This window comes from Engystomops pustulosus, chromosome 4 (genome assembly GCF_040894005.1).
Source record: "Engystomops pustulosus chromosome 4, aEngPut4.maternal, whole genome shotgun sequence".
NCBI classification, from domain to species: Eukaryota; Metazoa; Chordata; class Amphibia; order Anura; family Leptodactylidae; genus Engystomops; species Engystomops pustulosus.
Genome location: NC_092414.1, coordinates 114,652,698 through 114,677,474, shown reverse-complemented (window position 1 = coordinate 114,677,474; position 24,777 = coordinate 114,652,698). Strand labels below are relative to the sequence as shown.

At 42.2% G+C, this 24,777-nt stretch overlaps 1 protein-coding gene across 1 annotated transcript; it reads left to right on the top strand.

Annotated features, from left to right (window-relative positions):
- Positions 1-761: 761 nt before the first annotated feature.
- On the top strand, positions 762-21,714 carry GTSE1 (G2 and S-phase expressed 1). The gene is made up of 12 exons (XM_072147105.1): positions 762-972; positions 4,647-4,689; positions 5,196-5,253; positions 5,339-5,984; positions 16,076-16,246; positions 17,510-17,651; positions 17,752-18,123; positions 18,213-18,285; positions 18,572-18,811; positions 20,049-20,211; positions 20,317-20,466; positions 21,047-21,714. Exons 2-12 carry the CDS (start codon positions 4,674-4,676, stop codon positions 21,134-21,136), a joined length of 2,121 nt encoding a protein of 706 aa, XP_072003206.1. The 5' UTR covers positions 762-972; positions 4,647-4,673; the 3' UTR covers positions 21,137-21,714.
- Positions 21,715-24,777: the final 3,063 nt, after the last annotated feature.

The window sequence follows — 24,777 nt, the reverse complement described above, 5'->3', positions numbered from 1 at the left end:
AAGTGATATTTACGTGGTTACTTGGGACTGTAGGAAGAGGCAGAATATGTAGACAGGGCCAAATTATTTTGGAGGACCTCCTGTTGGCCCCATGATTCTCTGTGTACAGAGGGACACAGGAAAGAAGCTACAATTATGCACATTTCCCCTCCTTTCCATTGTGTTGCTGTCCTCAGGAGGCCAATATGATTTAAAGTTGTTGAACAGGGAGCAATAAGTTACTGCTTTAATTTTTGGTTGGCACCTAGCGATAAATAAGGGGGGTTTGGGGTTGCAGTTTGGGCATTCGGATGCTAAAAGGTTCACCATCACTGCCCTAGGAACTACAGGTAACATCATGCCTGGTTTACATCAGATGGGGCATTCTTGGAATTGCAAGTCCTACATCTGCTGATAACAAGAGTCCCTGACCAGAACCCACCATGAGTATGCTCCTAGTTCTCACATAGTGCTCATCACTTGATAAGTAATTCCATTGATATGACGAAATAGGGTGCAAGCTGGAGGTGACAGGGAGACAGAATGAGTCTGGTACGTGTGTCATATATCTGTGTTCCGGATAAAGAGACGCTTCTTCTGTTAGTGCGGTATGGAGACATATTACACACATGAAAAAACACACTAAAGTGTCAGTGCTGGAAAGCAGCCGTCTGTTTCTTAGGTCGCCACGGACCGTGCCGCCTCCTCAGCCTGACCTGAACCGGGGGTCAATTCTTAGCATAAAACTACAATTCCCGGCAGGCATTGCAGTACGTGCTGAACGTATGCTCCGTGATCACGCGTAGCTCTTTAAACCAACCAATCGCAGGTCACTTCTTCACTCACGTGCATTTTTCTGAGGCCGGAGGGAGGTTTGAATTTGTAGCCGTTTCAGCGGCGTATAGAGCCGGTTATAGTGTTCGGCGCTGCGCCTCATTCCTTGTGACCGGCCTCCCCTCACATGCTGCGGCTACTGACCGCTTAGGCTTTCAGGTTGGTTGTTCCGTAGTGTCCGTGTCCAGCGGAGCTCCTGCGGTGGTGGGAGAGGGTGTTATGTGATAGGGGAGGCCCGATGCGTATCTCAGCGGCTGATCGCTATTCTATAATCTTAGCGAATAGATGCGGTACCGTCTGGTGTGCCCTGTCACTTAGGCGTTTCCCATCAGCTTTCTCCTGTTCATCTGTTTGACCCTCACAAACGTTATTGAGGATCATCCAGGTCACTCTCCTGGAAACCCCTTAAGGACACGGGCTACTTGGCTCCCTAATCTGATTGCACCATTGTATCTAGTAGATATGTGGCAAACTGTGCCTGTGACCCAACAGTTTTTGATTAACTCCTTAAAAGCGGTTGAGCACAAATAAGAAATTTTATTTGGCTATGTACAATTCCCTAATTCAGTCGCCCCTATTGCACTAACCCTGGAACACTTTCCCATCCTGCCCATTGGATCTGTGGGTCATGTGATAAACTGGCATCCGATTTTGGTGTTTCCTGTGATGTCCTTTGTCTTTAGTCATTACTGTGTGCATGCCACCCACGTGAACACCAACCCAATCACTGGCTGGGCATGCAGCTTTTGGGATTTTACTTACTCTGGTATATGTTTGTATTTGTGGCCAAGCCTTGACCTTTAGGATATTTTTCACCTCCATGACCAAGCATTTATACTTTTTATTTTCTGCTCCTTAAAGGGAACCTGTCACCACATTGGCTGTTGCTCTATTAACTGACAGACACCCTTCCCTGAGCTAAAAATTGTTTCACTTGCGTCCACTTAAATCACCTTTTATGTTATATTACCTGGCATTACCGCCAGGGCACACATGTGCTGCACTGGCGGCCCCTCCTATCTACTCCTTCACGTGTCTAATGCTGGTCACATTCATGACATGCGACCAGAGTGACATCATCTTAGGTCCTTTAGACTCTTAATAATAGCAAACTGTACCCCATGCATGTATCTGTTCATAGTCACAGCCGCCTCCTTGGAGGATACTGTGATTTCATGTAATCACATACATGGTTTACAATTTGCTATTCTTAGAAATCTAAAGGACCTGTGATGTCACTGGGCACTTGTCTTGAATATAACACAAGGCACTGTTTAAAAAAAAAAAAAAAAAAAAAAGACATAATATTTCCCGTCTGTAGTTTGATATTAGCAGACAATCCCTAAGTACAAGCAGTGATTTGAAGAAACACAGAGCTGTCAGTCAGAATAATGGGGGTGTGGTTTACTGCCAGCCTGAGAGAGAGAAGAGTCACAAAGACCAGACATGAGTCGTACAAGCTAATTTGCATATCAGAAAAATGTCTGTTATTAAGGTACAGTGCCCCACTGGCAGCTAATTTTAGGTGATATGGGGAGGACTTGTAACCTTTTATCAGCATTGTTATTCAGGGAGGGGGCAAAATCTTGTGACAGGTCCTCTTTAACCCCTTAAGGACGCAGGGTTTTTTCGCTCATATCTCCCTCTCCACCTTCAAAAAACCATAACTTTTTAATTTTTAAGTGTACAGACCTGTGTGAGGGCTTATTTTGTGCATAACAAATTTTACTTTCCCGTAATGTTATTTATTTTAACATGCCGTATACTGCGAAGCTGAAAAAAAAATTCCAAATGTGGAAAAATTGAAAAAAAAAACGCACAACGTTCTTGTGGGCTCAGTTTTACGACTTTGACTGTGCACTCAAAATAAGCTTTATTCTTTGGTTCGGTGCGATCGCGGTGATACCAAATTTATACAGGTTTTATTGTGTTTTAATACATTTTCAAAAATTAAACGAATGTGTACAAAAAAGAATTTTTTTTTGCCATATTCTGAAGCTAATAACTTTTTCATACAGCGCACGGAGCTGTGTAAGGTGTCATTTTTTGCGAAATTAGCCGACGTTTGCATTGCTACTGAGGTCTGTGCGACATCTTGATTATTTTTTTATTCCATTTTTTATGTGATGTAAAAAGGTGTAAAAGTCGCATTTCAGACATTTGAGCGCCATTTCCCGTCTCGGAGGTCACCGCTGGCCGTAACTGTTTTTATATTTTGATTGGGTAGTTTGGGATGCGGCGATACCTAATATGTCTGTGATTTTTACTTTTTATTATGATTTATATCAGTTCTAGTGAAAGAGGGGTGATTTGAATTTTTAATATTTTATTAATTTTTTTAATTAAACTTTTTTTTTTCTTTTTTTTTTTTTTTTTCACTATTTCTTAGACCATCTAGGTCTACATTAACCCTAGATGGTCAGATTGTTCCTACTTCTGTATTGCAATAGATGGCATTTTTGCAGCTCATTCATTACAATGAGCCACTGGCTCATTGTAACGAATCTGCAGAAGCCAGATAGCCTCGGGTCAAACGAAGACCCGAGGCTACCATGGCAACTGATCGCCGCCTCCCGACGACATTCGGGGGCGCAGGCGACTTTGCTGGCGGCAATGAAAGGGTTAATAGCCGCGATCGGTGCAAGCACCGACCGTGGTTGTTAGCGGTGGGGTTTGCTGCAATATGCAACAACCCCCACTCTTGTATGAAGAGGACTCAGCCCGTGAGCCCTCTTCATACATCCCATTGCCGCTACTGCGTAGAGCGTTAAGGGGTTAAACCCTGTACAGTATAATTTTTCTGTTACTACTGTATAAAGGGTTGCATTTTTGAATAGCACAATGTGCATTAAATTGCTTTTTAAATTCTATTGCTACCATCATGTTGATGCCAAAAATGTTTAGTTTTATGACATTTGTACCAGGACAGAGTTGATTAGCAAAACCACTGACTCCTCAATTTCCAGGACTTCAACTCCAGATCCACCAATATGGTCACGACTCCGACTACGCCATCCTGTTTTTCTGGTCACTCTATTGGTGCCAAGATAAATGCAGGCATTCCTTCCCAAGGTCTTATTCCTCTAATCTATAGCAGAGGAGCTTCAAAACTGAGCATGTACATAAAGTACAAGCACATTCATCTCAACTGAAATGGTGAGCAAGGAAGAGCACTTGCACTCACAAGACTTCCTTAGAACTGGGTGATGTCTCCGGCTCTCGAGCCATGAGGTGGGAGTGAGTGGCTATGTTAGCACTCAGTATGTGTGCATAATTAGTAACTTAAATAAGTAAATAAATATTGTTATACCTTTCGTTACCTATCACAATATGGCTCTTGGGGCAATAAATCTTGCCTACACCTGGCCTAAATCCTTAGATCATGAATAGAACAGACATTTAATAAATTTTAAAAAATTCCTTTATATTTGAGGAGTCAAACTGTAAATTTAATCATGACACCATAGCCACAGATTTGTATTATAACATTTTTTTTTGTTGCTTGTGTAAGGCAACCATATTGTGGATTATTTTTATCTACTACTTTTTTTGCCTTTGTAGCCCCCATTAGACACAAAACCTATTGCTGCCCGATGATTACAATGTTCGGGTGCTAGTGACTTGGGAGAATGAGCCACCCTCCTCCTCCTTTCCTTTAAAATGTTGGAGCTGGTACCTGGTATTCAGTCACTGCCTGCCTCCTGCTGTGATTGCACTAGCCACATTTTCATTACAAACCTTTATATGTGGAAAATTGGTTGACATTTTGACAAAGAATCTTTCTGATGCTTTTATTCAACCTTTGCATTCATTTTATGCCATTGTTTCTGTAGGTGGTGTACGTTCTGAAGTCTTCCGGCATGGAGGCAGGTGGCGGTAAGAAGAAATCCATTTCACCTTTTCTATTTGTAGGATCTGCCATTAAGCAGATGTTCAGGAGAACTTTCCTTATATCCTTATTTGGAAACTTGTAGAATTGTCCATCTTATTCACATCTCTTGTTTAAGCTTAGGAGATGGCACCATGTGTTATGTAAATCTCCCCTGAAATCGCATACTAGATCCTGTTTTTGCCATATGAACGTGTACTGTTTCCTTGTTTGCGGCTCCTCTTTCTATCTTGACAATGACCTTAGAAAGACAGGAATAGGACCTGCTCTAAGGCATTCTGCTGCTGTGGATATGCGTTGATAGACGTACATGGCGATGTGTGCTAGCCATTGCTTGAGTGTCTGTATGTTCGCATGAGGCCTTTTGAATTGAACTTAAATTTTGGGGAATTTATTTGTGTGTTGCATTGCCAGTGCCAAATTTGTTGTTTTTTGTCAACATCTGTAAGTCTAATTTATTTTCTGCATAGAAATCTTTATTTTTATTTTTCAGAATTTACCCTTTTAGCTGATGAAAAATTTGATTTTGACATCTCCTTATCTCCCACAAGGTAACTTTCCCACACTGTCTGCCTGTCACTTCTTTTAAGAACCTGATTATCTTTTTCATTCATACTTGTGTGCTTATTCCACTAGTGCAAAAGACAATGAAGACTGCGATGACGAGGTGTTTATTGGACCAGTGGGACATAAAGAGAAATGTCTTAGTGCTGCAGTTAGTCACAGTTCTGAGGACAATTCCTCTCCTTTGGATATTGACCAGATGGTGTGGAGTCCCCTGAGTGGTGATAAGTTTGTAGAAATTTTTAAAGAGGCGCATTTACTTGCCCTACAACTGGAATGTATAGGGAATGAAGACCAAAAGAAAGAGGAACCTGCACAGACTGTACCAAACCCATCTGGGGAGAAATTTGTTGAGTCTCAACTGAATCTTCTTGAGGCATTAAATGATGTTCCTAAAACTCCAGTTGCTATTAAAAGAGAGACTTATTGCATTCAGGACAGCCCATTCCATCAGCTTCCCCCTTCAGTACAGCAAAGACTTGCAGGACAAAACAGAAAAGCTGAAAACTCTTGCAGCTCAGAATCTCAGATCCACACGAACCCCCTGAAGGTACCGAAACTGGTGAAAAGTCACTCCTCATCCCCACTAGCACAGACTAGAACTCTACAAGTAAAAAGTGCCCATCCACCTGCAAACAATGGTAAAACTGTGAGCAAACTTCATGCAATGAAGGCACCTGTCGCGCATGTGAAGAACAATCGTCTGGCTGTTGAGAAGGTATTCATCAGAATGACTGCTCTCCTTTTTGTTGTTTTTGGCTCTGTTTTAATCTCTTAAAGTTGAGTTTTGTACAGAATGCTAGTAGTAGTTCTAAAAAAGCAAAGGTTATACAACTTTTACACATACTTTTTTTTTCTCATCATATACAATTCTTCACGGTTTTCTAGATATCCACTTGCTGTCCTGCTATAGGAAGCTTCTGTGTTTACTTCCAGTGGATATAATCTGTCCATGGTGATGTGATGGACACGTAGGTGTATCACACAGCTCTGATTACTCTGTGATGATAGTAGCTCATGCACATGCATGTCCATCACAAGACTATGGACAGCTTTCTATCCACTAGAAGTAACCATAGAAGTGTCCTATAGCAGGACAGAAAGTAGAGATCTAGAAAACTGAAATATTCATACATTAAGCATAATGAAAAATTATAACTTCATTACAAAAATATCAATGACTCACTGTAGGTGGCCAACCCCTTTAAAGAGTCTATTGGCAGTTTTGACCATAAGGCCCTATGCACACGACACTGTGCTTAACTGGCAAAGCGCGCAGCAGGGAGGAAGCGCTCTCTTCTTCATAGGAAGCTGAACAGTTGTGCCGCAAATCAGTCCTTATATGGGACCTGCTCTATATCTTGCTGCATGGCCTATCATGGTGCAATGAAACACTGTATACTTGCCAAAATAAAAAAATATAAAAATAAAAAAAGGGAATAAAATAACAAACCCTTATTACTGGAAGACTTCTCTGGCTGTGGAGGTCAGAAAATTGACATTTGGGCAGCCTGTCCAATTGAATGGAACCTCCAGAAAACTGACAAAGGGGGTTAATTGGGTTTGTTCTTTTGACCCCAGACTGTGATGTCACTCAGAGGATTCCCCTGTTACCACCTCCCCAGCAAGTTACCTTTTCGGTAGAAGTTTTCATTAAATGCTATAAGTCTTGATCTGAGGATTTAATAATTGCGCCGTTGCCCTTCACCCCATACCAGACAATGGTTTGTCCAGGAATAGGGATGTTAGGTGATTTACTGGGGTTGCTGAAGTCCAACCTACTCAAAACTTGCAAGGATGACAGCTAGCCTCCCCTGACCCTATCCTGTCAGTGGGGCCTCATAACTAAAGATTGTGTCCTAGTAATTTGATGGATAATTTATCATATCCCTCTTCGATATAGGCTGTATTTTTCATACATGGTTTAATATCTTCATTATTGATCTGTGAAATATAAGCGTGTATATGTGATGAATATAAATTTAGATATATTTTATATCTCTTGCAAATTGGGGGAGGGGGTGACTTTTGCCTGCCACAACTGTAAATTGTGTGTGTGGCACACAAAACGTGTGGCGTTCATTACTGAAGGACATGCAGTAACTCCCAGGCATTTCATATTTCTTTGTGCAATCACTCCAGCAGAGGTGGTCCTATCCAAGGACAGTCTTGTTTCTAAGGAACCATATCACTACATTTTATGAGAAATTATCTTCACACAGGAATTTTTTTTTTTTTTTTTAACCCCTTAAGGACGCAGCCTGTTTGCAGGTTAAGGCTCGCAACTTTTTTTGGAAATTTGACCAGTGTCTCTTCCTGTGGTAATAACTTTTCAACGCTTTAAGATATCTCTGTGATTTTGAGATTGTTTTCTCGTGAGACATTGTAGTTTATGTTAGTAGTGTCATTTCAGTGATCCGTTCCTTTTTTGGGGGGTAAAAATTCAAAAATTTAGGAAAAATTTGAAAAAAATGACTATTTTCAAAGTTTCAAATGTTATAATTTTTAGACAAAAAGTGATACCACAAATTTTTTTTGATAGAAACCTTTTGCCATTGGTCTTCTTTTTATATCCATAATTTGTTTTACGTTTCCATTATTTTTATGGATGTGAGAAGGTTTGAAGTTTTAGTAGCAACTTCTCAGATTTTCTTGAAATTTGAAAAATGCGAACTTTTTGGTGATCAATTCAGTTTGGAAGTGCTCTATAAAGGCTTATGTACTATATACCCCCACAAGTAACACCAATTTATGAACCTAACATCTCAACCTATTCAAATCAGCATTTAAGAAGTCTGTTAACCCTTTAATTATTTTTCCGGAAGCATATGAAAATGGAGTGGAAATTTTGAAATTTCAATTTTTGATTTCAATCTTTCCAATTTAGCCCTAAAACGGATACATTCAGAAGGAATTTGAGGTAAATATATATTCCTAATTTCTTGCCCTGCTTCTTCCGAGTACGGCAATACCAGACATGTGGATGTCAGCTGCTGTTTCCCCGCACATCGATGTCCAGAACAGAGTTAGCGATACCGGGAATTTGGAAGGCCAATTTGGCTGCAAATATTTTGTGGTGCCACAGTGTAATTGAAGAGCCCCTGAAGTAAAAGTACAATAGAAAACCCCCCAAAATGTCACCATTTCGGAAACTAGACCCCTCAAAGAATTTATCGGTGGTTGTGGTGAGCATTTTAACCCCCGACACGCTGGTCAAAATTGAATGCAAAGTAAATGGTGCAGAGTAAAAATTGTGTTTTTATCTCAAAAATGTCATTTTAGTGCCTCATATACTGTGCCCAACCCATGCCACTTTAGACAAACACCCCAAAAATCATTCTGCGGGTTGTCCCGAGTACAGCAATACCACACATGTGCCAATAATTTACAGACTGGGCGCACAGAAGGGATGAGAACGGAAGGAGTGAAATTTTGATTTTCCAGCTCCGTTTTCACATGTTTGGATTTGGAGTGCCATGTCATGTTGGCAGGGCCCGTGAGGTGCCAGTGCAATAGAAACCCCCAATAAATGATACCATTACGGAAACTAGACCCCTCAAAGAATATATCGGTGGTTGTGGTGAGCATTTTAACCCCCGACACGCTGGTCAAAATTAAATGCAAAGTAAATGGTGCAGAGTAAAAATTGCGTTTTTATCTCAAAAATGTCATTTTAGTGCCTCATATACTGTGCCCAACCCGTGCCACTTTAGACAAACACCCCAAAAATCATTCTGCAGGTTGTCCCGAGTACAGCAATACCACACATGTGCCAATAATTTACAGACTGGGCACACAGAAGGGATGAAAACAGAAGGAGTGAAATTTTGATTTTCCAGCTCCGTTTTCACATGTTTGGATTTGGAGTGCCATGTCATGTTGGCAGGGCCCGTGAGGTGCCAGTGCAATAGAAACCCCAATAAATGATACCATTACGGAAACTAGACCCCTCAAAGAATTTATCGGTGGTTGTGGTGAGCATTTTAACCCCCGACACGCTGGTCAAAATTAAATGCAAAGTAAATGGTGCAGAGTAAAAATTGCGTTTTTATCTCAAAAATGTCATTTTAGTGCCTCATATACTGTGCCCAACCCATGCCACTTTAGACAAACACCCCAAAAATCATTCTGCGGGTTGTCCTGAGTACAGCAATACCACACATGTGCCAATAATTTACAGACTGGGCACACAGAAGGGATGAAAACGGAAGGAGTGAAATTTTGATTTTCCAGCTCCGTTTTCACATGTTTGGATTTGGAGTGCCATGTCATGTTGGCAGGGCCCGTGAGGTGCCAGTGCAATAGAAACCCCCAATAAATGATACCATTACGGAAACTAGACCCCTCAAAGAATTTATCGGTGGTTGTGGTGAGCATTTTAACCCCCGACACGCTGGTCAAAATTAAATGCAAAGTAAATGGTGCAGAGTAAAAATTGCGTTTTTATCTCAAAAATGTCATTTTAGTGCCTCATATACTGTGCCCAACCCATGCCACTTTAGACAAACACCCCAAAAATCATTCTGCGGGTTGTCCTGAGTACAGCAATACCACACATGTGCCAATAATTTACAGACTGGGCACACAGAAGGGATGAAAACGGAAGGAGTGAAATTTAGATTTTCCAGCTCCGTTTTCACATGTTTGGATTTGGAGTGCCATGTCATGTTGGCAGGGCCCGTGAGGTGCCAGTGCAATAGTAACCCCCAATAAATGATACCATTACGGAAACTAGACCCCTCAAAGAATTTATCGGTGGTTGTGGTGAGCATTTTAACCCCCGACATGCTGGTCAAAATTAAATGCAAAGTAAATGGTGCAGAGTAAAAATTGCGTTTTTATCTCAAAAATGTCATTTTAGTGCCTCATGTACTGTGCCCAACCCATGCCACTTTAGACAAACACCCCAAAAATCATTCTGCGGGTTGTCCCGAGTACAGCAATACCACACATGTGCCAATAATTTACAGGCTGGGCACACGGCAGGGGTCAGGAATAAAGAAGCACAATTTAGGTTTTCAAGCTTCGTTTTCACTAGATTGGTAATGGGGGGTACCCCCGAGGTACCAGTACAATAGAAACCCCCAAGTAGTGAACCTATTTTGGAAAGGGCACCCCTCAAAGAATGTATGTAGGCTTGTATGAGCATTTTAACCCCCAACACGCTGGCCAAAATTGAGTGCAAAGTAAATGGTGCAGAGTAAAAATTGTGTTTTTATCTCAAAAATGTCATTTTAGTGCCTCATGTACTGTGCCCAACCCATGCCACTTTAGACAAACACCCCAAAAATCATTCTGCGGGTTGTCCCGAGTACAGCAATACCACACATGTGCCAATAATTTACAGGCTGGGCACACGGCAGGGGTCAGGAATAAAGAAGCACAATTTAGGTTTTCAAGCTTCGTTTTCACTAGATTGGTAATGGGGGGTACCCCCGAGGTACCAGTACAATAGAAACCCCCAAGTAGTGAACCTATTTTGGAAAGGGCACCCCTCAAAGAATGTATGTAGGCTTGTATGAGCATTTTAACCCCCAACACGCTGGCCAAAATTGAGTGCAAAGTAAATGGTGCAGAGTAAAAATTGTGTTTTTATCTCAAAAATGTCATTTTAGTGCCTCATGTACTGTGCCCAACCCATGCCACTTTAGACAAACACCCCAAAAATCATTCTGCGGGTTGTCCCGAGTACAGCAATACCACACATGTGCCAATAATTTACAGGCTGGGCACACGGCAGGGGTCAGGAATAAAGAAGCACAATTTAGGTTTTCAAGCTTCGTTTTCACTAGATTGGTAATGGGGGGTACCCCCGAGGTACCAGTACAATAGAAACCCCCAAGTAGTGAACCCATTTTGGAAAGGGCACCCCTCAAAGAATGTATGTAGGTTTGTATGAGCATTTTAACCACTAAGGTGCTGGCTCAAATGTAATACAAAGTGAGTAGTGCAGAGAAACAATTGTATTGCAATTTATCAAATATGCCATTGAAGTGACAAAAGTATTTTGCCCAACTCATGCCACTTTAGACAAACACCCCAAAAATCATTCTGCGGGTTACCCCGGTTAGGGCAATACCCCATAGGAGGCAATAATCTGTAGGATGGAGACACGACAGGGCTCAAAAGGGAATAACTTGTTGGAGCACAGACATTGTACTTTTTTTTTTCTTTTTGGCATCATGAAAGATTTGTAGATGGCAATAGGGGCCAGTACAGTAGAAACCCCTAAGAACTGACCCTATTTTGGAAACTACACCCCTCCATGAATTAATCTAGGGGTATAGTTAGCATTTTAACCCCACAGGTGGACCCCTGAAAAAGTGCATAATGGATAGTGCATAGTAAAAAATATCCATTATGTCATTTTGTGCCCAGCTGCTGCCACGGGAGACAAACACCCTAAAAATCATGATGCATGTTTTCCCGGGTAAAGCATACGGGACAGTAATCTACAGGCTGGGCACATGGCAGGGCTTAGAAGGGAAGATGCGGCATGCGGCATGATGTATAAGCTGTGCGTCAGGGTAACAACAGGGTACTCTAAAAATCCAGGGATGTATGATAAATTCGGAAGCAATCTTTCATACATAACCCTGGTTTTTCTGGGCATGTCTCACAGTGATGAATGGTGTCCTTCCTAATGCCATTTTTGGAGCACACCCTGCACCTCTTTTGTGACCTTCCCTTGCTGGCTGATTGGGGAACTACTCCTGGAAAGTGCTGCCCTGGTACAATACGTGATGTGGCCTCACTTCCAGATGTGCTAGCACTCTCCCCTTCCTGGTCTCCAAAAAGAAAGTACTTTATTACCACCTCTTGAAATTCCAGGAAAGTTCCCCTCTGGCCGGCATATCGATGCAGCACATAAGCATTATACAATGCCATCTGCATGATGTGCACGGCCAGCTTCTTGTACCACACCCTCGACTTCCGCATGGCATTGTACGGCTGAAGCACCTGGTCAGACAAGTCCACCCCTCCCATGTATTTATTATAATCTAAAATACAGTCTGGCTTGGGGGCTTCTGCACTGGCACCTCGTACTGGGACAGGGGTGGTGGTGTGCTCATGTATTGTGGTTAATACAAGGACCTCTCTCTTGTCCTTGTACTTAACACACAGTACAGAGTCGCTGCATAGTGCCCTGCTTTCGTGCCTTTTAAGTTTTTGCCCAAGCAGCGACTTAGGGAGACCTCTCTGATTTCTGCGTACAGTGCCGCATGCCGCAGTATTTCTGGAAGTGAGGCACTTGAACAGGGTGGTGCTGGTGTAGAAATTGTCCAGGTAGATGTGGTATCCCTGGTCCAGCAGTGGGTGCACTAAATCCCACACTATCTTCCCTGTAACACCCAGGAAGGGGGGGCATTCTGGGGGCACTATAGTGGAGTCCTTCCCTTCATATACCCTGAACTTGTATGTGTACCCTGATGAACTTTCGCACAGCTTATACATCTTCACACCATACCTTGCCCTCTTATTGGGCAGGTACTGGCGGAATTGAAGTCTCCCTTTGAATTGTACCAGGGACTCGTCTATGCTCACATGTTTGGCGGGAGTATATGCCTGGGCAAACTTGGCACTAAAATGATCTAATATGGGCCTGACCTTAAATAACCGATCATAACTGGGGTCACCTCTGGGTGGGCACTGTGTGTTGTCAGTGTAGTGCAAAAACTTATGGATGGCTTCAAAGCGCATCCTGCTCATTGCCATGCGGAACATGGGGGTGTGGTACAGTATGTCTGTGCTCCAGTAGTCCCTGATTGAAGGCTTCTTTACTATCCCCATAAGGAGTATTATGCCCCAATACTTGTGCATCTCTGCTGCAGTGACAGGGGTCCACCTGTAGGGTTGTGCATAAAAGGACGTGGGGTTTTGGGCAATATGTTGTGCAGCGTAGAGATTTGTCTGAAATATAATAATATTCAGCAGCGCCTCATCAAAAAAAAACTTAAAAAAGTCCACAGCTCTGAGCCCTGTCGTGTCAAAGTTAATTCCAGGATGGCCCGTAAAGTCAGGGACCTGAGGGGTATAATTATCTGGGGCTACCCATGTGGGGTCAGTGGAAGCCCCAGACGCTTCTCCTGCAGAAGTCCCAGAAACTTCTCCTGCAGAAGTCCCAGGCACCTCTCCTGCAGAAGTCCCAGGCACTTCTCCTGCAGAAGTCCCAGGCACTTCTCCTGCAGAAGTCCCTGGAACCCTACGGCGCCTTCTTGGGGGTCCTTCCAGGTCACTAGAAGATGAGCAGGAGGATGATGATAAGTAAAAGGGACCATCATCCCCACTAGCTGACTCGGTGTCAGAGGCAAGCATGTTATATGCCTCCAACACGGTGTACGTCTTCTGAGACATTGCACACAAAAAAAATAGAGAACTAGAAAAATTAGATAATGTGCACCAAACTACACGGATAAACCGTCTAGCAGGCACACAAAAAAAAAAAAATATAATGCACACCAAACTACACGGACAAGCCGCACAGATGGCACACACAAAAAATAATGTGCACTAAACTACACGGACAAGCCGCACAGATAGCACACAAAAAAAAAAGAGAATGCACACCAAACCACACGGACAAGCCGCACAGATGGCACACAAAAAATAATGCGCACTAAACTACACGGACAAGCCGCACAGATAGCACACAAAAAAAATAATGTGCACTAAACTACACGGACAAGCCGCACAGATAGCACACAAAAAAAAAAAGAGAATGCACACCAAACCACACGGACAAGCCGCACAGATGGCACACAAAAAATAATGCGCACTAAACTACACGGACAAGCCGCACAGATAGCACACAAAAAAAATAATGTGCACTAAACTACACGGACAAGCCGCACAGATAGCACACAAAAAAAAAAAGAGAATGCACACCAAACCACACGGACAAGCCGCACAGATGGCACACAAAAAATAATGTGCACTAAACTACACGGACAAGCCGCACAGATAGCACACAAAAAAAAAAAGAGAATGCACACCAAACCACACGGACAAGCCGCACAGATGGCACACAAAAAATAATGCGCACTAAACTACACGGACAAGCCGCACAGATAGCACACAAAAAAAATAATGTGCACTAAACTACACGGACAAGCCGCACAGATAGCACACAAAAAAAAAAAGAGAATGCACACCAAACCACACGGACCAGCCGCACAGATGGCACACAAAAAATAATGCGCACTAAACTACACGGACAAGCCGCACAGATGGCACACAAAAAATAATGCGCACTAAACTACACGGACAAGCCGCACAGATAGCACACAAAAAAAATAATGCGCACTAAACTACACGGACAAGCCGCACAGATAGCACACACAAAAAAAGAGAATGCACACCAAACCACACGGACAAGCCGCACAGATGGCACACACAAAAAGTAGCTACGTACGGGTACACCTACGGCGCTCTGAAAAAAAATATTACCAGGCACCGAAAAAAAACCTATGTGCACCGCGCAAAAAGGCGCTACAAATGCACCTAGCTTGCCCTAAGACAAACTAACTACCGCTAAGACTGCTAAAGATTCTGTGCAGCGCTATTCACACGGCGCACTGAAAAGTGCGTCCAGTGCAGAACAACGCTAACACAGCGCACTGAAAAGTGCGTTTGGGTTCAGAAGGACAAGACAGGGAAAAACGGAAGACACGTGGGATCACACAAGGCGATCACACAGGGAACACACAGGACACAGGAAAAAACAGATAGGATGGGAATTTGTAGGGAACAATAGGGATCAGATAAGGATCAGAACACTATTTATAGTGTAAAAGTGTATTTTGGTGCACACAGTAACGCTCTTTCCTCTCTCCAGCGATACCAAACCAAAATGGTGCCGCTGGAGGAAGAGGAAGGGGCTAAAACCACGTTTTTCAGCCCAAAATCGCTGTAACTGGCCAGTCAGGTTTGACTGGCCAATCACGGCGATCGGCGGGCGGGACCGATTTGATTGGTCGGGTGACGGAGACAGGAACTCCTCCTGCCTCTGTCACCCAATTCTCGTCCCGATGTCACCACGTCGCGAGACGTGGTGACAATTCTAAAATCCTATGCGCTCGCGCCGTAGCTGTACTGCGCTGAGCGCTAATCGTCGGAAGCTGCGCAGTACAGCTACGGCGCGGAGCGCTAAGGTGTTAATATCTAATTGAAGTGTTTATGTACGCCAGATAAATGAAACTGAATGTGAATATCGAGACGAGAATACCTCTTTAATTGAAGATGTGTTACAGTACCAGACTGTACCCTAAGAACTACCTACCCCAAAGTAACTCTAACGGGGACCTGTATCTTTATTTTGATCAATTTGTGTGGTGTTTTTGTTTTTTTTTTTTTTCTTTTTGTTGCGTTTTTGCAACTATGCTAGGGTCTAGTTTACTAGTGGATGGGTCTTTTCCAGTGTTCCTAAATGGATCTTTCCAAGACAGATGTTTAACTTGCAAATCTACAAAAAGTTGCAGAACAAAGAAATACTTTTTAGGTGCAAAACTAAATACAGCTCACCCCATGCTTATAAAAACAGCTAATTGGAGACAAAGGGAAACAAGGCAGACATATATCACAACAGCAAATTTGGAAAGATGCATAACACTGCTAAAGTGTTTAAAAAACACTTTAAAAGTCTAAAAAATCTTTTAAAAGTTGCAAAGGAAAACAAATGATACATATTGCCCCAAGACTAGTTACTTTATAAGTGTCAAAAATATGACCAAAAAGAAATGGAAACAATTCTTGCATGATTTTTTTTTTTTTTACATTTTTTTTTTTTTTTCCCCCCTCCTTTCTCTCTAGCCCAAAGCAATCAAGAAAACCAGTCCAGCTAGAAGGAAAAATTTGAGCAGCGTGGGTTCCACTGAGGATTTGCTCTCTGATAAATCTAGTATTGCATCTGATGTCAGTGATTCTTCATTCAATACCAGCATTTTAGGACCAAGCAAAAGGACTGTAACTGCACAAAATAAGGTAATCTGAAACTTTGTACTAGGAATCCTAAAAGTATTCATGTAGACGATGTCTTGTACTTATAATATCAAACATGGCCTTGCTTGGGATGTTTCCTAACACGGTGGTAGATGCTACAAGATACTTTTTGATGAGGGCAGTGGGGAAGGTTGCTGGCCATTCTCTGTGCCTACATGTAATCCTTAAAGTAACCATCAGTTAAAAAAAACTTTTGGTATGTTGTAGGGCAGGTAATTTGAAGCCCTTTTGCAATAGTTGCCTGAATCTTGCTCCTTCTTGTATTCTGCAGCATTCCCCCTGTTGTTAGTGACTCCTCAGATAGCTGTTGCTAGGCACATTCCGTCTTCACTGAGGAGCTGACTATGGAGGGAAAATGAGAGGTACCCCCATCTCTCTCCTCTCCCTCAGTGCTCCAGCAGTCATGTGCTGCCAGGAGCACTAACAAGTGTAGTTGTGTGGTTATTACATTAATCTCTCCTTTGGCTTCCCCTACACTTGTATATAAACAAATAATCCACACATACAGAAACTGCAGCTCCACCCTCCCCATTCCCTCACACTCCATGGCTTCAAAGACTCTCCAAGTGTTCAAGCTGTCCCCTCATGTGCTGTGCTGAAAGGATAGATAGTATATACATAGATTAGATATGGTGTCATTGGTCAGCTGCAGGTGCTTGTGATGAGGTGACAGGAGGCAGGTCCCGCCCCTTCATCTTTTATCATTTTTTATTTATTTTTTTTTTTGCTCAGAATGACTGTTACACTTTAAGCCAATGCTTTTTATAGAAGTCATAAACTGTGCAGCTTGGTAAATTTTTCTACAGTCATTTAATGGTTACAGTGAACACAAAAAGAGCCTTCACCTTTGTTCAACTACTTTCATGAGTGCCCCCCCCCCCCTCTCAAGTCTTACAGGAAATTTACCATCCAAATGTAACATGATAAAATGGGCACATCCTGTTCACTGCACAAGGGTGGGGAGTGAAACTGTATAACAGCCTATGAAGCTGCAGCATGGGTGTGCTATTTATGTTGATCAGCTGAAAAGTTGATTTTGGAAGGAATGGGGCCATGGATAACAATATAAGAAGATTACCACAGTTGTGCTACTTGGATCTATGAGGAAGTGTCCCTAGTTTATCATGATTGGCACAACATGGTAAGATTATTTCAGCAGCTGTAGGTTTGGTTGTAAAATACGTTTTTCCTTCATAGGTCCTTCATGATTATGGTACTACTATATATTTTGTGGTTTTCTTCCAGCTTGGCTTAAACAAAGCACAGTTCAAAACACCATCAGCTGCTGTCAATGTAAAGAGGAATGCATCATCCTCCTCATCCTCCCACTCTAGTATGAATGCTAGTCTAAACTCCAGCATATCCTTCTCTCCACCTCCATCAAATGGTAAGCCGCACCCCCATTTTCTGGCTACAATTTGATAGTCATGTTTATTGCACTGTGCTCTTTGGGTTTGTTGTTCATAAAGAAATCTCTGCTTTTTCAGCTAAACCGACTGCATCAATGAACACTTCAGTAACCAGTTCAAGACTGAAGCCAAATACAAACCGTCTTGCACTTGTTCGCCCTCTTGGTGGTATAGGTTCATCCTTAAAAAACCCCACTGACTCCTCAAATGGTCTCCTAAAGCCAGGTACAGTAGCAAAACAAGCTGCCAATAAGTCTTCTTCAGTTTCCATTTCCCAACCCCTAACTCCTGCTGGAAAAATTCAGAGGCAAATTTCTGCACCTAACTTACAACGAATGCCTCCACCTACCAAGATTGAAAGTGCTGTCAAAGGATCAAGCGCAAAAAAACCTCAGGCAAGAGTGATTCCTACTCCAACCAATAAACTAAAGCTAACACAAAAGCTGGAAGGTAAGATCATATGCCATCTCAAACTTAAAATAATGTTTATTATCATGCTTTGTTAATAACAGGTTTTTCTATACATATGTTCTATGTAGGAGTGTCTCCTGATCGTACTGTGGGAAAATCTATTAGGCCATTGCGGTTACAGTCTTGTGGGGAAATAGGCAGGTAATGTGTGTGGCTGTGTTGTATTAGAACAAGATTATTTCTTCAAAGCCTCAAGAATCTAATCTTGCCATTAAAATAATTTATAAATTGTGTAGTTAACTATTCAATAGATGCAAGACCAGCTAGTAAAGTTCATGGCATTAGTCTTGCCTCTGTTTACACTCTCCCTACATAAATGTATCTGTGGTGGTGTAAACGGAGAAACTCTGTAATCTGAATTCAGTAGATTTTCTTCCTTAATCTAGAAGGGTAACCCTTGATTGAGTTTAACTTTGTTTCTCTTCAGCGGCATTGCACAAAGCACACCATTGGGAATCTCAAAAGGAACGACAAGCAATTCTAATATAGCATTAAGAAGTGTATCTGCTACTCCGAACTCAAAACAGATGTCTGCCTTGCCAACGCCCATAAGCCGCCGAACATCTGGAATTGTAACACCTAGAACTATCCCAAGACCTATTTCTTCACTGCGCCCTGTAACTTCTGTCCAAACATCCACCATATCTGCCAAAAAGTTGCCTGCGGGGTAAGTGGATCAAAAAAGTCCAGATTGCCAGCCTAGTCCATAATGAGGCAGTCTATCCTAGATTTCTTATGCAAAATTTGATGAAGCACACTTTCAGACTGTCAGTCCATGTGCAGTAACTTGTATTACCCTAGGTTTAACCCATACCTGTTCTGTACATGCACAAGTGGGTACCATGGGCAACGGGTGTTGGCTGAAACGCTCAGCTAACAGTCTGAAGCCTGCTGGCTCTAAATTTCACAACTTTTATTTTAGGAAGGTAAATTATTCTACTGAGCCAACTACCGTAAACTATCAGCCCTGTATACAGCTACCCTGGCCGAAAGCACTAGACCATTAAATGGGTACTTGATATAAATTCTAATGAAGTTAGGTACTGGTGGGTGCATATGAGTTATTTTCATCCTCTGAATTGGTCTCCTAGGAATGGTTAAAGAAACAGACTTCCTGTTCTGTTGTAGACTCTATATAAATATGTCGGTCATGTAACCCATCTCCGGATCAAAAGAGCAAGTGGCTTACAAATACATCACCGTGGGCCAGTGAATTTTTTTTTTTTTTTTTTTTTAAGTAGTGCTTTTTTTTTGAAGGGTTTACCAGCTAGGCTCGGTTGAAGGAGGGAGATGTAGGTAAAATAAATATGCTTATGGCTTCACATTCCTCTGTGCTACACGTCATGTACTGTAAAGTGGGCTGCTCAACCAATGCACCTGCCTAAGTGCTTTGCCTGAGATGCCACCTCCCCTAGTGGTTCCTCTGCTGTTGGAAGACACCCAGGAGGTACTGTGTAGTGTGACCAGGATATACACTTTTATTACTGTAATGGCCCCAACAGGGCACTTAAATTTTTGCTGGAAACCCCTTTAAGCTAAATTGCTTCACATTCACATGGTGGGAACTCTAAAGAATTTGAGTTTTTTTTTTTTTTTTTTTCTTTTAAGGGGTATTCCCACAAAGACTAGTTTCTTAAATGTACTCTGGATAATAAAACACATTCTCTAATTCACTGTTATCTGTGAAATGCTGTATTATTGTTAATAAGTCCAACCTGTCTCTCAGTCCTCGTGTACACGATTTCACACAGACACAGACCTCTGACTTGGTTGGCAGCCATCTTTCTTGAGGCTTCACGGAGCTGATTCTCTATCTCGTGAAGTAAAGGGTTAAAAATGATCTTTATGGTGTTAACTTTCATGGGGAAAACCCCTTTAACTTCTATGTAAAATTTTGCTTTTAGTTCTGCAGAATGTGAACAGAATAGGAAGAAAATTGCTAAGAGTCCATGTTCACCTGTTGAGGAAGACTATGCAGCTGGATCTACTACTATATGCTGCTCCTTGAACTTTTCTCCAGAAAGCAAACCTGAACTGATGCCACCAAATGAGGAGAAACAATCTGAGGCAAGGTTTTTTTTTTTTTTTTTTTTTTTCCTTCCTCTACTAAATACAAATTGTTTTGGGTTTCCAATTATGCAGAATATAACATTTAATTTTCCTTCTAAATAGGTTTTGTTGATTGACATTGAACTGGACAAAGTTGATGCAAAAGTAAGAAAGCATTCATCTGACCCTGAAAGTCAACCTCTAATTGACCTCTCAAATACTCCTGAATTTAATAAGAGGCTTGTGCCGCTCAAGCCAGCTAATATTGGTCAGGTAAGAGTCCTACAGTGGTATTCTAGTGGTTCCAGATCCATTTATTTGTTGGTGTTTTACATAGTAGTCTTATGGGAAGACTGTGAGACAGCATGTCAACAAAAAATCTGTTGGTAGTCTGTGTGTGTGGGTTTTGTTTGTTTGTCACATCCACTGCAAAATGTATGTTTGGCTAAAATTCGATGGCAAATGTGGCAGTATACTAAACCATATAGTTTCTCTTGCTTGAGGAACTCTACAGCAATTCTTTGTAAGGCCTCATTCGGACAAATGTATGGGCCTGGGGATAGAGCCGCATCATGACACTCTGCCCGGGTGGCTGTGCTGCAAAATAAAGGACCTGCACCTCGTTGTATGTTTGCACGAGGCCTAATGCACACGTCTGGGAGGCAGGGAGCCTGAGTGTTCCTCACCCGTATTGTGGTCACCAATAAAGTCATGTACATGTGACAGTATAGTGGTAATATTTTGAACCTGTGATCTGTACACATCTGTTTGTGGTGCAGAAACATGTGTTCTGTTGTTAATAACTCATTGTTCCCTTTTTTTTTTTTTTTTTTTTTTTTTTTTTTTTCTTCAGCTGATTGATCTGAGTTCCCCTCTAATTCAGCTGAGCCCTGCAGCGAACAAAGAAAACATTGAATATGATTCTCCACTCCTGAAGTTTTAACACTGAAATATTATGGCAGAATACTGGACTGACCCATAGAAAAGAAATTGTCTAAAAATTAGCTTGGTTGCGAATGACTTTTGGTGTGGGAGAATACACTCAATGGCATGTGTGGGCTTCCAAGTACAATGCAGCTAACAGATCCTTATTACTACCTAAGGAACCCTATTTGTGTACCTCTAGTGAAAACTGTAAAACTTGTTACGTGAGTCTTATGAAAGGTCGTCGGGGCTCTACTTCAGTACAAAAATATAGAATTTTGGTTCCCCTAATAGAACTTGAATATCATAGTTGCCTTCACTAAATGAACAGTATCAGAACTTCTAGGCAAATACTTTGGGGATGCCATTCACCTTTGGGGAAACTGACCAGTCCGCTCAGGATGTGACCATGCCAGGCTTATATGTAAAATACACATCGGGGGAGGGAGCTGCCGTTTTGATACTTTTTCTTTCTCTGTCCAAATGGTATAATTTTAAATGTTTTATGTATTGAGGAAATGTTAAAAGAATGGAATGTAAAATAATTTGATTCTGCTGATTTATAAATGTTGTATAATTAAAGATTTAATACATACATTTGTATTGAATGTCATCTGTATAACCCCATTCACAACTGCCATAAAGCTATATACATCCTATTCGCAAATGCCACATACAGAAATGACGTTTATAAACATAATGGTGACCTCGTTGAGTAACATCAGCAGTCAGAACGAGGTCTGTTCACGTGTGTTAACCCTTTAAAGAGAGCCCGACAGCTGTAACAAGTTAAATACCCAGCTGTCAATGTCATGCATTACACAGTGTCATGTGACCAGGGGGTTTGTGTATGTGACGTCCGAGTCCATCTCAAATAGAGAGACACACCTCCCCATGGGCTCGGGCTAACTGCAATCGCTTCATACACTTAGGATATATAATACAATCTTAAAAACCACAAACACATTAAACATACACTGTGATGAACAATATCTGAGACCGGAATCTACAAAAAGGCTAAGGAGCAGCACCGCGTTTAAAAGAGAAACTCGGGTGCAAGTCTTCAGGGTCCAATACTGGCCCGTACAATCAAAGAAAAATGGTAATGCAGCCTCACTCCGTAGATCAAGTGAAGTGAATTTTATTCCACCATCATGATGCGACGTTTCGTCTATTCAGTCAAGACATTCTCAAGCATAGTGAGGTAGCCGCCTGCCGCCTTAAATAGAGGTCAGGCAATTATCAACACGTGTACAAAAAGTGACAGCGTGTATACATATAAAACAACATTATAATACATTATGACCATGGTAGCAAGGGAATAAAGTGCAATAAACATACAGTATCATAAGTTTAAAGTGAGGTAAGATTTAGTTGTAACTCACACATCCCCGTGGTTGCCGTGGTTACCAATACAGCCTCATACTCAATCCCGGGTTGATCATCCGAGTATGTGAAAAGTGCTCAAGTGCAATAAAGTGCAGTACGTAAAAATATGGGGCATACAAGACAAAATGAATATATTCGAATGCAGAAAGAACATTATATATATTGGTTGCGCGGGCTACAGACAGGTCTATCTGTGCTATTGCATGATCCGAGAAAAAAGTCCATGCATGCGTGGAAGAGTTTGTATGTCAGTGGTGGCCATCTTGTATATTGGAAAATCCCAAACATAGAACCCCGAGCAGTCCGGACAGGTAAGGGACCAAGGACGACCTGGACGGGATATCGATGGACGTCACGGGAAGGTGCCAGGTGGTCCAACGGTGAGCAAAACGACTGCAAGGTATGGACATCAACGTGCTGCCAGATGGCCAGAAGAAATCCTGCCTGCTGTAAGTCCCGTCCGGGTACACTGCTCCCTTACATGGATCCACCGGCTCCAATATATCCCCAATCGTCTCATCGTCACCATCCAACACGGAAATCCATACGGTCCCAATATTGTGTCCATTAGGTGCTACAAGGTATAAAGATAGAAAATATTAAAGGGGTTATTCGGGTTTAAAATTTTTTTTATGGCCGGGCTGGGGAGGGCTATTTAAACACAAACATGTACTTACCTCCTCCGGTGCTGCCGATGTCCCGCGCCGCGGCCGGTCTTCTCTGTGCGCCGGTTTCATCACAAGTGCGCACAGAGAGCTGCCGGCCGGCCGGATGCTCCCATGCGCACCATCTCCCACCGCTTCCAACGCTGAGAGATAGGGACGGATGGGAGGAGCCGTCCACATTGCGGACCGGAAACTCCCTGTGCGCGGCTTCCGTGCCCCTGTAAACAAACAGGGGCACGGATCGAAGGGACCGCGGCGCGGGACAACGGCGGCGCCGGAGGAGGTAAGTACATGTTTATTATGTTTAACTAGCCCTCCCCAGGCCGGCCATAAAAAATTTTTTAAACCCGGATAACCCCGTTAACATATGTAAAGCGTAAGGTATAAGTTCAAATGTTGTATCCCCAATATAAATAGATCATTGTAAATAAGATTAGGTTGTTATTATATAAAAGAGTGATCACTGTACACAGAAAGGTTAAACAGGTACTTGTACAGATTATAGGCGCACAGAACGAATTATAAAAATACATTTAGGGGGAAATCCCTATTAAGACCATGGGGGCTGAGGGATCCCAATTTATGGATCCATTGAACCTCCCTGCGTTTCAATAGTAATTCCGTATTCCCACCTCGAGTAGGTGGGGGAATCCTATCTATAATCATGAACCTGAGTTCATCCAGTGAATGGCCAGCTTCAGAAAAATGACATGGGACAGGTAAATCAAGTTTGTTGGTACGTATGCTAGATTTATGATTATTCAGACGTAATCTACACTCAGTTGTGGTTTCACCGACGTATAGGAGGTTACACGGGCACTGGAGTACATATATCACATAATCGCTTCTACAGGTAAGTACTCGAACGAAGGCAAAGAATTTGTACTAGGTCTTTTGGAAATGATCCTGACGTGTAATTATTTTAGATTCAATGATGAATTTTATGTACAGTTACGCGGTACGGCTATGGGGTCCAACGTGGCCCCAGCCTATGCCAACATTGTGATGGCCGATTTGGAGGAGACGTACATCTATGTGTCCAACCACTTCAGTCAAGTACTGGTGTGGTGGCGATACATTGACGACGTCTTCTCCATCTGGGTGGGGGATAGTCCCTCACTGGATACATTCCTTGATTTCCTTAATGATGTGGACCCACATATAAAATTTACCATGGTCGTTTCTGATTCTAATTTGCAGTTCCTTGACACCAATGTGTATATGATGGACAACTGTCTGAGAACTAATCTTTATGTAAAGAAAACTGATTGTAATACGCTTTTACGATACAAGAGTCTCCTTACCTTATAGTCAGCTGTTAAGGATCAAAAGGATTGTGTATGATGCTGACACACAGCAATCTGAACTATTTAAAATGGGCAGAAAATTTGTGAGTAGGGGATACCCCAAATCACTTGTAGGCAAACACATAGAGAGGGTCCATAGGTTAGACCGCCAGTCTTTACTTTCAAATAAGCGAGAACCTAACAAAAATATACGTATACCGCTAGTGACTACTTATACCCCACATAGTCAACGAATTGCCTCCATCATTCGCAGCAATTGGTGCATTTTGACAACATTTTATAAAAATGTACCACACTTT

What these genes read in the sequence shown, in the direction of transcription:
- GTSE1 (XM_072147105.1), top strand. An exon ending in ATCGTCTGGCTGTTGAGAAG is followed by an intron (nt 5,985 to 16,075) that starts GTATTCATCAGA and finishes CTTTCTCTCTAG; the next exon opens with CCCAAAGCAATCAAGAAAAC. An exon ending in CTCTCCACCTCCATCAAATG is followed by an intron (nt 17,652 to 17,751) that starts GTAAGCCGCACC and finishes CTGCTTTTTCAG; the next exon opens with CTAAACCGACTGCATCAATG.